The sequence below is a fragment of the Capra hircus genome, chromosome 3, assembly GCF_001704415.2.
Source record: "Capra hircus breed San Clemente chromosome 3, ASM170441v1, whole genome shotgun sequence".
Lineage (NCBI taxonomy): Eukaryota > Metazoa > Chordata > Mammalia > Artiodactyla > Bovidae > Capra > Capra hircus.
The window spans coordinates 25,834,844-25,850,564 of NC_030810.1; the positions used below are offsets into that span (position 1 = coordinate 25,834,844).

The 15,721-nt window shown below is 46.7% G+C and overlaps 1 protein-coding gene across 2 annotated transcripts in view; it reads right to left on the minus strand.

Annotated features, from left to right (window-relative positions):
• Nucleotides 1-7,227, minus strand: part of TTC39A (tetratricopeptide repeat domain 39A) — a 51,842-nt gene extending 44,615 nt beyond the window's left edge. Inside the window, exon 1 of one of the 2 annotated variants that reach the window (XM_018044048.1) lies at nt 7,109-7,227. In XM_018044048.1, the coding sequence (XP_017899537.1) occupies nt 7,109-7,161 (53 nt within the window). In that variant the 5' untranslated portion in view covers nt 7,162-7,227. The remainder of the gene's footprint in view (nt 1-7,108) is intronic. The other variant, XM_018044054.1, reaches the window with a different exon arrangement.

Consider the following 15,721-nt stretch of genomic DNA (forward strand, 5'->3'; position numbering starts at 1 on the left):
CTTCTCGGTGGCCCTGAGAAGCCTCATATAGACTAATTCTACTGATACCATCTCTCAGCTTAAGAAGACCTCCGGGGAATTCCCTGGTGGTCATATTGTCACCCTGCTTATTTAACTTATATGCAAAGTACATCATGAGAAACGTTGGGCTGCAGGAAGCACAAGCTGGAATCAAGATTGCCGGGAGAAATATCAATATCCTCAGATATGCAGATGACACCACCCTTATGGCAGAAAGTGAAGAAGAACTAAAGAGCCTCTTGATGAAAGTGAAAAAGGAGAGTGAAAAAGTTGGCTTAAAGCTCAACATTCAGAAAACTAAGATCATGGCATCCAGTCCCATCACTTCATCTCAAATAGATGGGGAAACCAGTGTCTGACTTTATTTTTCTGGGCTCCAAAATCACTGCGGATGGTGATTGTAGCCATGAAATTAAAAGACACTTGTTCCTTGGAAGGGAAGTTATGACCAACCTAAACAGCATATTAAAAAGCAGAGACATTACTTTGCTAACAAAGGTCTGTCTAGTCAAGGCTATGGTTTTTCCAGTGGTCATGTATGGATGTGAGAGTTGGACTATAAAGAAAGCTGAGCACTGAAGAATTGATGCTTTTGAACTGTGGTGTTGGAGAAGACTCTTGAGAGTCCCTTGGACTGCAAGGAGATCTAACCAGTCCATCCTAAAGGAGATCAGTCCTGGGTGTTCATCGGAGGGACTGATGTTGAACCTGAAACTCCAATACTTTGGCCACCTGATGTGGAGAGCTGACTCATTTGAAAAGATCCTGATGCTGGGAAATGTTGAGGGCAGGAGGAAAAGGGGATGACAGAGGATGAGATGGTTGGATGGCATCACCGACACAATGGACATGGGTTTGGGTGGACTCTAGGAGTTAGTGATGGACAGGGAGGCCTGGTGTGCTGTGGTTCATGGGGTCGCAAAGAGTTGGACACGACTGAGCGACTGAACTGAATTGAACTGAACTAGTGGTTAGGACTCAGCGTTTTCACTGCTGGGGTTTGAGTTCAGTCCCCATTCAGGGAACTTGTTTTTCAGTTGCTAAGTTGTGTCCGACTCTGTGACCCCATGGAGTGCAGCATTCTAGTCTCCTCTGTCCTCCACTATCTCCTGGAGTTTGCTCAAATTCATGTCCATCAAGTAGGTGATGCTATCTGACTAATATCCTACAAGCCGCATGGTGTTACCAAAAAAAAAAAAAAAAAACAAGAGCCTTCAATAACTAACCTCCTCAGAATGCTCTAGAAAGTTCCACGGTAGCTTTATCTCCCATCCTACAGATGAGAAAACTGAGGATTGAACCAAGTGTGACTTGGACTCAGGTCTAGGCATGCCTTAAACCAAATCTCAACTTTATCCTATAGAGAAAGTGTGTGGAAATGGGTAGGGGAGATGTCACACAAATAGGGGTCTGAGCACGTGAAAAGTGATGCCAAAGGAGCTTAAGCTGTGAAGTCAGCTCTGGCTCTGCCCCTCTGAATCTCAGTCTTCCCATCTGTAAACCTGCGGTCACAGTGGCAACCTCTCAGGCATGCTCATAAGCTTGCCAAGCATTACTCAGGGACCCTGGTCCCCTCCCCTCTTCACAGCTGCCCTTTTGGTGCCTTTCTCCAGGCCCCTCCCTTACATGGAGCATCCCACCTCCACTGTCTCTAAGACCCAGAACTACCCCTCAGACCCTAGAGCCCTCCCAACCCAGCTGAGCTGATGACTGTGAAGCTGGTTTTCCTTAAAGTGAGTGAGTGAGCTCCACCCAGCAGGTTACAGGCTTGAGCTCGTTATTAATTCACAAGTAAACAGGCTCATCCACAAAGGGCCCTGGAAGAGGGCCAAACCAGTCACAGTTCTTCAACATTCCCTGGAGAGAGGCCCTTAGGGAGGACTAGGCCTGCTCCTTGGGCCGCCCTCCTCCCTCCCCATGGACTCTGGCCCTTCCTAGCTATGTAATCCTGGACAGGTTACTGCCTCCCTCTGGCTCTTAGTTTCTCTCTCCCCACCAAATATAAAAGAAAGAGAAGCTTGGACCAGGAGGTCAAGGGCCCTCCCGACTCTGATGTGCTTGGTTTCTGGGATATGAGCTCTTTTTCAAAAGTCTGGTCCCCCAGAGCTGCCAAAGGTGGGTCTTAGAAAGGAACACCCTGTCAGGCACAAAAACCAAGAACAATTTTGAATGAAAAGAAGATGCAGAATGCTAATGAGGGGGTTCTGGCATTGAGAGGCATCTGTCAGAGGCCAGAGCTGCAGAATCAGGAAGATCCGGCTGGACCCCCAGCCCCACCATGTCCTAGCTGTGTAGCCCCCAAGCAAGTCACTCTGCTGGCTTCAGTCAGGGCAGGGAGGGAGTGTTTTAGAGAGCAGGTTTGCAAGCTGGGGCTTATACCCCACCTCTGACACCATGGACCAATGATTTTGTCTTTGAAATGGGGATGTTGACGGCACCAACCTCACTGGGTTGTTGTAAGGATTAAATGAGATAATAGACATAAAGCTCTTAGAATGGGCCTGGTCATTATTCTTTGAGCTTTAGTTTCCTCATTCATAAAGCAGGGATAACAAGACTGACATGAGCAATAAAATAAGCAAATGGACCTGAAAGAGTTTTGGAACCCTGCAAGGCTAGCCAGAGAACAGGGACTTCCCCTATGACATGCACCCAGACCTGGCCAGGACCACAAGGGCAACACCCACTGGACATCTAATACCTCCCTCAGGGCAAACGTGCCACCTCACTCCCTGTTGGTCGGAGTAGAAAGCGGCACTATCTTTCTGAAGGGTAACTGGAATTATGGGCTGAGAGCCTTAGAAAGATGACGAGTAACACCTAGGCAGCAATCATATCTTAAGAAATAATCACAGACACAAAGATTTATGGTACATGGATGTTCATCATAGTGTTTCTTATAATAAAGATATAGCTGAAAATCATTTAAATGCCCATAGATAAGGAATTAGTTCAATGAATTATACCGAACTATTCTGCAGATGCTAAATTTATAGAGAATTTATTTGCCTGGATGACTGCATATTCCCTATTTTCTCTGCTCTCACCCATGTCCCTTTATTGTCTATTCTCCACACAGCTCCAGCCCTACTTGATCAGACCATGTCACTCTTCTGTTCACACCTCTGCACTGGCTCCCCATGGTGCTCAGTGCAAAAGTTAAAGTCTTCACCAGCCCTCCTTCCCCACTGTCTCTCTCTCTCTCTCTCTGGTGTCATCTTCCTTTACTCTCTGATTCAGTCACACTGGCCTCCTTGTTCTTTTCCAAATATGTCAGGCATGCTACCACCTTGGGCCATGGTATCCTCACCAGGGGTTTAGAATCGGAGGGGCCACATGGTGACTCCCACATCAGAGCCCTCTCCCACCCCGTGCAGCTGCCCTTGGCCAAAGGGGATAAATCAGAATCCTGGGGTCAGGAACTTCAAGAATGTAAAACTTGGCATTTTAAATCATGAGTCTGACCATCACAGATGCCTCAACTCACAGGATCTGAGAATCCCATAGGTGAAAATTCAGCACTGGCCTTGAGTCCAGATCCAGAGCCAAGGAAGGGACCACTTAACAGCTCAAGAATTCCAGTCATCAAATTTGACACTCCCTTTCTGGAGGCATCTTAGAGCTCATGAACTCAGGCTCAAACTGAGAGCTGGAAACCTGTCCACGCAGGCCCCTCAGGCCCCTGGCCTCTTCAGCAAGGTCCCTCCAATCCCTGGGGCAGCCCTCTCTCCCACAGCAGCTCTGCCACTGAATTACTCTCTTAAAAGCATCCTGCCTGCTTGCACTTCCTCTCCTATAGGAGCAGCCATGGTGGGGGGCATGTACTGGTATGACTGAAAGGGACCTTGTTTGTAGGCCAAGTAGGTGGCCGTTACTATATTAAGATGCACAGGCATCATTTCCCTCTTCTAACAGTTCCTGGCTTCCCAGTTCTGGTGCCTGCAATCACACCACTGGCTCCCAAACCTTCCTTTTTTTTTTTTTTCTTTTTTTAAAGATTCTTTTATTTATTTATTTATTTTAGACTGTACCGAGTCTTTGTTGCTGCACACAGGCTTTCTCTAGCTGTGGTGAGCGGGGGCTCCTCTTCGTTGTGGTGGCTTCTCATTGCTGTGGCTTCTCTATTGTGGAGCACGGGCTCTAGACACACAGGCTTTAGTAGTTGTGGCATGTGGGCTCAGTAGTTGAAGCTCATGGGCTTAGCTGCTCTGTGGCGTGTGGGATCTTCCTGGACCAGGGGTTGAACTTGGTCCCCTACATTGGCAGGCCAATTCTTAACCACTAGACCACCAGGGAAGTCACTAAACCTTTCTGAATCCCTTCTGTTCAATGCAAATACCATAGATGGAGGATTCCCTTGTAGCAGTGAACTCACATTTACTGATCACCGAATGAATCTGCCCCAGTGGCTGTCTGTCAGGTCCTTTATCAATGTGGCTTCACCAGGTCTTTCCACCGCTCAGTGAGCAGCTATTGTTTTACAGATGAGTAAACTGAGGCTCACGTGGGTCAGGCAGCTGAATCAGGGTCATAGAGCCAGTATGTACATGGTAAAGCGGGGGCTGAGCACCTTCCCAAGCCCTTTAGCCTTTGGCCAGGCTGTGGGAGACAAGGCAGCATTGTGGGTGAGGGCCGCGGGTGAAGAAGTCACAGGCCTCGAGCTGAGCAAATGGAGACCCGGTTTGTTGCCTCAGGTGAGAGACTCTGTAAGGGCATCTGGGAGTCAGAATTCTCTGGGTATTTGTGACCAGCAAGTTCCAGCTGAGGTAGAGAGCCAGGCATGTTCAGGTCCTCACCTACACTCCTCACAAAGGGGGCTACAAGACAGAGCGCAACTGGGTTCTTACAGGAGGGCAGGTGGGCAAGAAATCCACGTGGATCCAGCTGCTCCTCATCCCCTCAGCCAAGCGATCCCACCCTCCTCAGAAATCATTCCCCCATGTTCTCATCAAGACTGAAGCATACTGTGCTGTGCTTCAAGGACATGGAGGTAGATGAACCCTGTCCCCTCTTCATATGTAGCGGGGAGACAGAAGGGGGTGACCACGACTCAGTGTTAAAATGCTCTGTCTTCTCAGCCATATCCCTTCTCCATGGGCAGCAGGGTCAGCTTTAAATATGTAAATCCCCTCCCTAATGTCTTTTGCTGCTGCTGCTGCTGCTGCTGCTGCTGCTAAGTCACTTCAGTCGTGTCTCCCAATACACAATAAAATCCAAACTCTGCCTTCTTCTGGGTAGCCTGCCTCCTGGATCCTCAATGACACACACACCTCTCTGCTCTTCAGACACATCTCAGGCTTTGACAGGAAATACCCTCACTGCTGGAAATGCTCTGGGCATAATGGATTTTTCTGTCCATCACATTGCTCTATTTTAAGCCACATATACGTGTGTGTGTACATGTGTGTGTGCTCAGTCATGTCTGACTCTGTTACCCCATGGACTGTGGCCCTCCAGGATTATGTCCACAGGATTATCCCAGCAAGAATACTGGAGTGGTCTGCCATTTCCTCATGGCTGAATCACTTTGTTATACACCAGAATCTAAATACAACATTGTAAATCAACTATACTTCAATTAAAACAAACACACAAACAAAAATACCCAGAAGAATCAAACCTATGGTATTAGAAGTCAGGATAGTAGTTACCTTTGTGGGCTTGCCCCTGGGAGGGGCACAAGGGAGACACTGGGGGCTGGTAATGGTCTGTGTCCTAATCTGGGTGTTGGTTACATGGGTACTGGTTACCTTGTGAAGAGTCATTGAGCTCTGTACACTTAAAGTGTATGCATTTTTCTGTATGTATGCTACCCTTGAATTAAAAGTTTATTTTAATAGTAAAAAAAAAATTTAGAGAAAAGAGTCATCTAAAGTTGAATTTTATGGGGTGACTGTCAGGAGTGGTAGATGGCATTCTAGGCAGAGGTAGCCCTGAGAAGCTCAGCACAGTTGTGAGAGTCCTACAAAGCCAGCCGTTGTTGCTGGACCAGAGTGAGGGTCACGGAGTGATACGAAGTGGGCCTGGGAAGGTCACAGCCCCTCCCCAGGAGAGTCTTGACCTTTCACTACTAAGTGATAGAAAGCCACAGAAGAGTTTTAAAACAGAAAAATGACATGGTCTGGTTTTTTATTTAGAAAAGACCAGTCTGAAGGATGGTCAGGAAATGGAAAAGTTAGGGGCTGTTGCAATAGTCCAAGGGGAATGAACAGCTTCAAGAGTCATCAAGAAGCTAAAATCAGCAGAACTTGGAGACCAGGGTGGAGGTGAGGGAGGGAGGTGACAGAGATGACTCCCAGATTCCAGGCTTGGGCAACTGAGTGGATGACTATGCCCTTCACTGAGATGGGCACACAGGAGGAACAGGTTTGAGGGTGCGATGTGAAGTTTGATTTGGGGCTTTCTGAGTTTGATGTGCCAACAGGACAGTCAGATGGAGCTGTTGGGAGGGTAGTTAGATTGCCCTTCTCCAGGGCGTTGCAGGGTGAGCTTTAAATATACAAAGGAAAGGAATCAGGGGTCAAAGCTCAGAAGGGAGGCCAGGGCTGTCCCCTCTTCCTCTTCTCATGAGAACACATCTGGAGATACCAACTCACCCAGGAGTTGGGGGTGACACACAGAGGTGATGACACACCCCTGAAGCTGTGGTGCACATGGATGCCCACTTCAACCTAGGAGTTCCCTCCACATTGCTGCTGCCCCAGAAGTGGAGGGTGCGGGGTGTGAGCAGCCCTGCTGGAAGAGAGGCGCAGCTGCCCACACCTGACTCCCAGTCGGGCCCAGGTCCAGCCCACCTGAGTTGCCCTCACCGGTGGAAGCACCGGAAGGGGGCTTGGGGTGATGAGTGGCATCTCCTCACTCCCAAGCCCAGCCCTGCTGGGGGCCATAACACGCGAGCAAGCGACACGTGGCGCGGGTGGTGGTGAGAGGCAGTGGGCTGCCCCTCCCGGGGCCCTCCGGCCGTTACCCCGCGCCCAGCAAGCCGCACGCTGCCGTCGCCTGCTATGTCCCGTCAGCTGTCCCTCTGTCGGCTGCCGTCCCGCAGTCCCACCGCGCCTCCCGCCGAGTCCCAACCCCCGCCTGGTACCTGTAGTCGCTTTTCCCGGAGGCCGCCCCCTTCCAGGCGGTCAGAAAGGCCATGGACGCGGGCCCGACTCGGAGGGGGCGCGGGCGGCCCCTCGCGGCGGCGGCTGCAGTAGCGGCGGCTCGAGTGGCCGCACCTGGACGGAGTGGGCGGGGCGGGCCCCGCGGCTCCTCCCCGCCCGGCCGGGCGCCTCCCTGCCTGGCCCGGGCGTTGGTGCCCAAGAGCCGACCTGCGGTCCCAGGGCGAGACCACTCCCGTCCACGGTCGTCGAGACAATGAGAAACTGAGCCCCTGCCCCCTACCCTAGGGATTTGTCCAAGGTCACACAGAGAGCCAGTGGCAGTGCCAGGACCTACCCCCGGCCCCTCCACTCCCAGTATTGAGCCCGTACTCCGTATCGAGAGGTGATGGCATCACCAATGCCTTTCCCACCTGCTCAAGTGCAGGACCCGCCTTGCCAGGGCAGTACCTGAATGGGGTCAGGGGCTTGGGGCTGCCCTCAAAGTGCAGGGCACAGAGCAGGAGGGGCGGGCAAGGAACGGACAGAAGGAAAGGAGCCGCTGGAGTGTGGGAGTGCAGGCTGCTGGCCGAGCAAGGCCCTGGGACATGGCCCTGCTCACAGACTTCTGGCTCTCAGCCCCTGAGGGAGGTGGGAGACAGAGAAGAATGAACCTGTCTCCAGCACATACTTTCTTTGGAACCCCATATTTTGTCTTAGGTAACGTATTTTCACTTTTTATTTAAAAACAGTAATAAATAGAAGAATCAGCTCTGGAGCAAGTGAGCCTCTGGCAGTGCAGCCCAGCAGGTTGCATGGGGGTGGGGAGGGTGGGAGCTCTACTAAGGGTGAGGAGCAAGGGAGCAGCTTGAGGAGGTATTCGAGAAGGATCACTCCAAGGTGGAGCGTGTAGGATGGACTCAGGGCTCCCTGGAGACTTCTCTCTGTGAGAGAGTGGGGGGAGGTGAACACAGGTCAGGGGAGCAAGATGGCAATGGGACCACTTCTGTTTCCTTTTGGGCTGGGTCTGTATCCTACGTCTTGAGCAACACAATTGATGCATCAAATGGTGACTAATTGTAATGTGCCAAACCCTAAGCCAGGTGTTTTATATAAATTTTCATTTAATTTCATCTTATTAAATACTCACCCCCTTTTCAGTTGATGAAACTGAGGTTCAGAATGGTTCGCTGACTTCCCTGAGAACAAGCCTTACAACCAGATCTGTCTGCTCCATCTGGTGCTCCCCCAACCCTGCCTGTGGCCTACAGGTGGGCAGCGCACAGAGTGGGAGTTCTGGTCAAAGCAGAGGGCAGAAGCCTCAAGGCTCACATGGGCAGTTTCTCTCACTTTTCCTTAATAAGCAGCAGAGAAAATACCACCTTTTCCCCTTTCTCTGAGCACTCATGTCACGGCCTTGGCAGATCAACAAGGGCCCGAGAATGCTGCCCATCTGACCACAAAGCTAGAGCTTCCAGATCTGGAAATTCCAGTTACCGTGTACTCAGGAACCCAAACCCCTCAGCTCACAGAACTTTTTGCCCAGTCTGTCAGCACTGGGCACTACAGATAGCCAACTTCCTCCTGGGCTCACAGGCATAAAAACCACAGGAGCTCAGATGGCCTGGTCTCCTCTTTAATCCTCGTGGGATTAAAGTCCCAACCAGCCTCCAAGCCCACAACCACCACTACTTCCTATAGGAAGCCTTCCTGTATCTCCCAATGGAGGACTAGCTCCCTCTTCAGAGATTTTCTCTCAGAGCATTTAGCACTATATATTTTTTTAATTCTTATATTGATTATCGATGACCATATTAGTCCCACTCTTCAGATTTCTATCTGAAGGTACAGAGAATGTCTCGCATTTGTGTCTTCCACGGAGCCTAACACCATTGTTACACATAGTAGATGATCACTACTGAGAGAATGAGGGACCTAACATTTATCAAGTTTCTACTTAGTGGCAGACACAATGCTGAAGGCATTTACATACACTACCTGTATTCTGGGAAACTCTGCTTTGAGAATATTTGAGTCAGTTTAGAAATGTTCCTGAGATCAAATTAGGAACTGGGGGAAATTCTTTGGAGGTTCAGTGGTTAGGACTCAGAACTTTCACTGATGGGGGAGGGTTCAATTCCTGGTCAAGGAACTAAAGATTCCCGCAAGCTGAGTAGGGCAGCCAAAGGAGGGGGAAAAAAGAACTGGGATTCAACCCAAGGGTTCTCAGACTTCATGGCTTGTTTCCTGTTCCATGACATCTGGACAGCTTCATCATCATATTATTTTCATCACCATCATTTGCTTAGAACTTTGTTAGGCATTTTTCTAAAACCTTATGTACCAACTCATTTCATCCTCAAAATAATCCTATCAGGTATGTCCTTTTACAACCTCAATTTCTATAGTTGAGAAAATGAGCAGAGGATTAAGCAATCCGGTGAAATAACAAAGGCTAGTTAAGTGGCGGAGCTAGGACTCAACCCAAGCAGCCAGATTAGAGTATGTATCTTAATCCCAGTCCCAGTCTGCCTGCCACCCAAGATTTTAGAATGCACATAGTGTTTATGAACCACTTTCCCAAAGTTTATCTTATTTTGAATCTCATGTCCCCACCTCCTACCCCTCAAGGTATAGCAGGTATTAATATTCTCTCCTGTGCTCTGGAGCCAGACTGCCTGGGTTAGAATCTTGGCCTAACCATTTGATAGCTGCTTTTGACTTCAGGCAAATTACTTAACCTCTCTGTGCTTCAGTTTTCTCATCAGTAAAATGAGGATAACACCACTACCTACCACAAGCGTTGTTGTGAGGACTAAATGAGTTGATGCAAACAAAAGAGAATAATGCTGGACAATGTGTGATAGTTTTATCCAGAACCAGTGGGGAACATTTAATATCAATAAACTTTCAAGATAACAACTAATTTCAACAACTTTATTCCCTTAATCATATAGACATTTTCCTAAAATTTTTTTTTTCTGTCTTCTTAAAACACAGACATGACAGCTCTTACTTGGTGAATATCTGCCATGTAGCATGAATGAACACTTTATATTCATCATCTTTAATCTTCACAATAACCCTGTGAAGTGAGTATAATCCCCACTGAAGACCAGAGAAGTTAAAGAGATTTACCCAAAGTCACACAGCTAGCAAACAGTAAGGCCAGGAACCTTCTCAGGAAGCTGAGCTGCTCGGGGTCTTCTTTGAGAACATCAGTTCTTGCTTAGGGCCCAGGGTTGCTGTGTTTGGTATCTGTTGACACTCAGGCTTAAAGGGCCTTATAAGGCCAAGGATGCAAAAGACAGCCTGGTGTGCTGGAACAGCAGGTCTCAAAGTCAATGCACCTGGGCGGGGGCCTTGGCCAAGTCATTTCCATCTCTCTATACAACATGTTTACCATCTGTAATAGTGTTGTGAGCATTAAGTAGGGTAATGCATACCAAAAGCCTTAGAGACAGGCTCAGAGATGGTCCTTAGTGTCAGCTACTTTTCCTTGTCTCTTTTCCTTTTTACAAAATAACTCAGTCCTCTCAAGTTTTGACTCCAGAGGAAACAGAAAGGAGGCTGAGATTAACCTCTCAGGTCTTGGACAGCTGAACACATTCTGTACACTTATTGCAGAGGAGAAGAAAAATAAGTAGGGTCTTTCAGCAAAGACATACCTTCCCTCCATAAGATAATCTTTTACATTATTAACCTGTATATACATTAGGACCCACATTTCTTACTTGAAAAGCGACGCTTAAAAAAATGACTTTCATTTCATCCTGTGACCTGGTATATATTAATAACAAATTCTATTTCACAATTTTTAAAATGCTAATTATTAACATACTAAAAAACCTACAAGTGTAATATAAGGTTTGCTTCAACATAATCAGAAAGGGAACTGGGTAGGAATATACATAAAATAAGATTGGACATGAACTGGTATTCATTGAAGCTGATTATTGGTACATGGGTGTTCATTCTAATTTATAGGCCTACCTCATTTTACTGTTCTCTGCTGTACCGTACTTTGCAGATATTATGCTTTTTTACAAATTAAAGGTCTGAAGCAACCCTGCATCAGAGAAGGCAATGGCACCCCACTCTAGTTCTTTTGCCTGGAAAATCCCATGCGCAGAGGAGCCTGGTAGGCTGCTGTCCATGGAGTCGCTAAGAGTCCGACACGACTGAGCAACTTCACTTTCACTTTTCACTTTCATGCGTTGGAGAAGGAAATGGCAACCCACTCCAGTGTTCTTGCCTGGAGAATCCCAGGGATGGAGGAGCCTGGTGGGCTGCCATCATGGGGTTGCACAGAGTCAGACACGACTGAAGCAACTTAACAGCAGCAGCAGCAACCCTGCATACAGCAAGTCTATGGGCTTAATTTCTCTACAGCATTTGCTCACTTTGTGTCTCTATGTCACAGTCTGGCAATTCTTGCAATATTTCAAACTTTTTCATTATTATTACACTTGTGATGGTGATCTGTGATATTTGATGTAACCATTGTAATTGTTTTGGCATTTCTTAGCAATAAAGTCGGAGAAGGCAATGGCACCCCACTCCAGTACTCTTGCCTGGAAAATCCCATGGACCAAGGAGCCTAGTAGGCTGCAGTCCATGGGGTCGTGAAGAGTTGGACACGACTGAGCGACTTCACTTTCACTTTTCACTTTCATGCATTGGAGAAGTAAATGGCAACCCACTCCAGTGTTCTTGCCTGGAGAATCCCAGGGACGGGGGAGCCTGGTGGGCTGCCGTATATGGGGTCGCACAGAGTCGGACACGACTGAAGCGACTTAGCAGCAGCAGCAGCAATGAAGTATTTTAAAATTAGGGTAGGTACACTGTTTTCTTAGATACAATGCTATTGCACACTTCAAATAAACTACAATGTAGTGTAAATACAACTTTTATATACACGTGATTCACTTTATTGTGACATTCACTTTAGGTGGTCTGGAACCAAGTGCCTGTACTCTCCATTTTCTCCATGCTGCTGGCTGCACTAAACTGACTTCACAACCCAACTAAGAAGTAACAACCTACCTGTTGAAAAACAACGTTAGAGAGTAAAATTATGCACAATCTATAAAAGGATTCTATATACGACAATCATATTAGAGTGGCTGTGTTTCCTTCAAGTGGCATTTTCTCAAGATTTGTTTAAAGGGAGTAAAGAAAACACATCTTATATGGTCAAGCCACTACTGATTCAATACCAGTCAGAACTTAAAAGTTATTAAGGAAAAGCCTTCATGGGGTTAGGCTATGAACCTTAATATGACAGGGATCAGTGGATGTTTTATTACAGGGGTGATAAGGCAGATTTCGATTCTTTAAGAATCTGACTGCCACATGGAGGATGGTCTGGAAGCAGAGAGAAAAACAGAGATTGGTGGCAAGGAGATTTGGAAGCTTAAGCAAAAACCTGAAGAGAGATGATGGAGACCTGACCTGGGGAAGTGGCGCAGGGGACAGAGGGGACAGATTTGAGAGATACTTAGAAGGCAGAGTTGTGAGGATGGTTTGGAGGAGGATGAGTCAAGGAGAAAGCCTGGCACATACACACTCAATAAATGATATGATCAAAGAGAGGGTGAGGTCAGAGCCCAGGGAGTGAGATGTTTCACTAAGAACTCAGAAACGGGAAAGTCAGCCTTAGGAGGAGCTAAATATATAGTCCACATATGTGATGAAAGCAGGAAATGCCAAGTCACCCCAAAGAGACTTTATAGCTACCCAACCAGCCAAACAAGGCTGTAGCCTGATTAGTAGCCTGATTAAACACATTAGTCTTAAGAACATGCTCATCCAAGGAGGCTGCAGAGTGAGGAGCCTCACAGGCAGGAGGCATTCAAGCATGGGCAGACAGAAGGAGTCTTATTCAACTAAGTGTGGGCGCCACAAGCCCTAGGGCAACATTTACTGGAAACGGACATTTTGGTCTTTAGAGCAGTCCCTGAGAACTTGCTTAACACGAGCTCTGTCTCTTTTACTGATGAAAATCAGGTTTCTAAACTTGAAGGTCAGACCTTGGATAAGGTTGAATTCACTAAGTAATGAACGTCCCTTAAATAAGGCTTTCCAGGAGACTGTCTGCCAGTCTTTCACAATCAGCAGAGCCCTGCCATCAAACAATGTGGGCTTGTTAAAGCCGCAATGTTTGCTGTTAAATTCTGACAGTTGCCATCTACGCTTTTACTAATGCTAGGAACAGAATACTGTGTCCTAGGGATACCCCATCCGGGAAGTCTTTCCCAATCCTCTCAGTGAGAAATATTCTCTCCTTCCTCTGGGTGTCCCAGCATGTCTATCGTAATCTTCAGTGTGCAGTGCCGTGAAATTAATTCTAAGTAACATCTGTCTCCCCTACAGACGTGTTGCACCCTGAGGGCAAGGCTCTGACCCAGCACAGTACCCAGAACACAGTACACCTTAGCAAAGGTGAATGGAATGATAATGATCTTCTCGCTGTACATTTCCACAACTTGCACCTAACTTAAGTAGTGTTATGGAGATTAACAAGAGTCAGTGTATAGACCTTCCTTGACTTATAATGGGGTTATATCCCCATAAACCCATCATAAATTGGAAATATTTAAGTCAAAAATGCATTTAATACACCGAACATCAGAGCTTGGCCTAGTCTACCCTAAACATACTCAGAACACTTAATGTAATGTTATGTGATGTAAGAACACTTATATTTACCTATAGGTTGGCAAACTTGTCTAACACAAAACCTATTTACAACGAAGTGTTGAATATCTCATATAACTTATTGAATATTGTAGTGAAAGTGAAAAACAGAACGTCTGTCAGGATACTCGGTGGTCTTAAGTGTACTGCTTGTTCACCCTTGTGATTGTGAAGTGGACTGGGAGGTGGGCTGCTGCCCAGCAACATGAGAGGGGATCACACAGCACATCACTAGTCTGGGTAAAGGTAAAAATTCAGAATTCAAGGTATGATTCCTACTGAATATGTATTACTTTTGCACCATCTTTAAAGTAGAAAATTACAAGTTGAACCAGCATAAGCTGAGGACTGTCTGTATATTAAAGTGCTTCAAATAGTACTAGTATATAATAAGTGCTGTAAGCTTGCAATTATTATTTTTAAAAACTCTCTTTATGCACAAGAAAGATTAGAGGTACTTCGCACTATGAAGCAGAAGCCACAGGTCAAGAACAGAGTGACTAGGTGCAACAGCACTGCAAACTCAAGGAGTAGATCTATTACTAAGAAGACATGTATCTGGACAAAGAGACCTGGAAGTCAGCCTCTATTCTAGTGGCTCTCAAAGTGAGGTCTAGCAACGTTAGCTTTATCTGAAAACTTCTCAGAAATTCAGATTCTTAGGTCCCATTCTAGACCTACTGAAATCACAAGCTTGTGGATGGGGTCCATAATCTGTACTTGAACAAGGGCTGATGCTCGCTGAAGTTGACATCCACTCCTTTTCCCTCACCACCCACATCTAATCAAACCCTTTGTGCATGCTAAGTCACTGCAGTTGTGTCTGACTCTTTGTGACCCTGTGGATTGTAGCCCGCCAGGCTCCTCTGTCCATGGGATTCTCCAGGCAACAATACTGGAGTGGGTTGCCATGCCCTGCTCCAGGGCATCTTCCCGAGCCAGGGATGAAACCAGTGTTGCTTCTGTCTCCTGCACTGGCAGGCGGGTTCTTTACCACTAGCGTCACATGTAAGGCCTGTTTGTTCTCCTAAATAAGTCCCTTTCTCTCAGGCCTCAGCCACAGTCATATTTAGGTACTTACCATCTCATATGAATGACTCCAATAGCCTTCCCCTGCTCTCCCCGCCTTACCTGGCTTCCTCCTAAAGTAATCCTCCAGATTACCACCAATGAGTTCTTTCTACACACAAACACTTCATCTTTGGCCACAAATCTACGCAACCCACACTGAATGAGACGTCAACACGTGCGGTTTTCTGGCACGCTATACCGTGTTCTACACTTTCACCCTATACAACTGTGGCCTCTGCCTAGAATGCCTGTCCCTTCATCTGTGTGGCAAACTCCCCAAAATGTACTACCTTTGCCTACCTTTTAATGCATTCTTTCCAGAGCTTTGCCAGCACCAAGAAAACAATTTTTGTTTTTACCAGTTTCATGGCTTTGAAATTTGTACATTTTTAATAAAAGAAAGGATGCTCTCATCCCTATGTTCATTTTTATCATTTGTCATATTGATAACTAAAAGTTGTTCAGTGCTTTCATGTGTCAAAAACTATTCTAAACCCCGGTAAAGATTACATATGAAAATGAACTGGGAAATGTTTTATAAGATGCCATGTGTTATGCAGTAGGTTTATTTCATTAATCCTCAAGAGCAGAGATTACATGGATTGTTCTATTTATGGTATTTCTCCTCTGAATTCTCACCTTTAACAGGAATAGAGAGCAGTGGTTGAAACAGTACTGCCAGTCTACTGGGTTCAAATTCTACCTCTGTCACTTACTAACTACATAACTGTGGCCTCGTTAGGGCACCTCTGGAAAATGGAGACAAAAACAGTACCTATACATTACAAGGTTACTTTTTAAAGGATTAAATGAAATAATATATGTAAAGCACGAAGGATTCTGCCTGA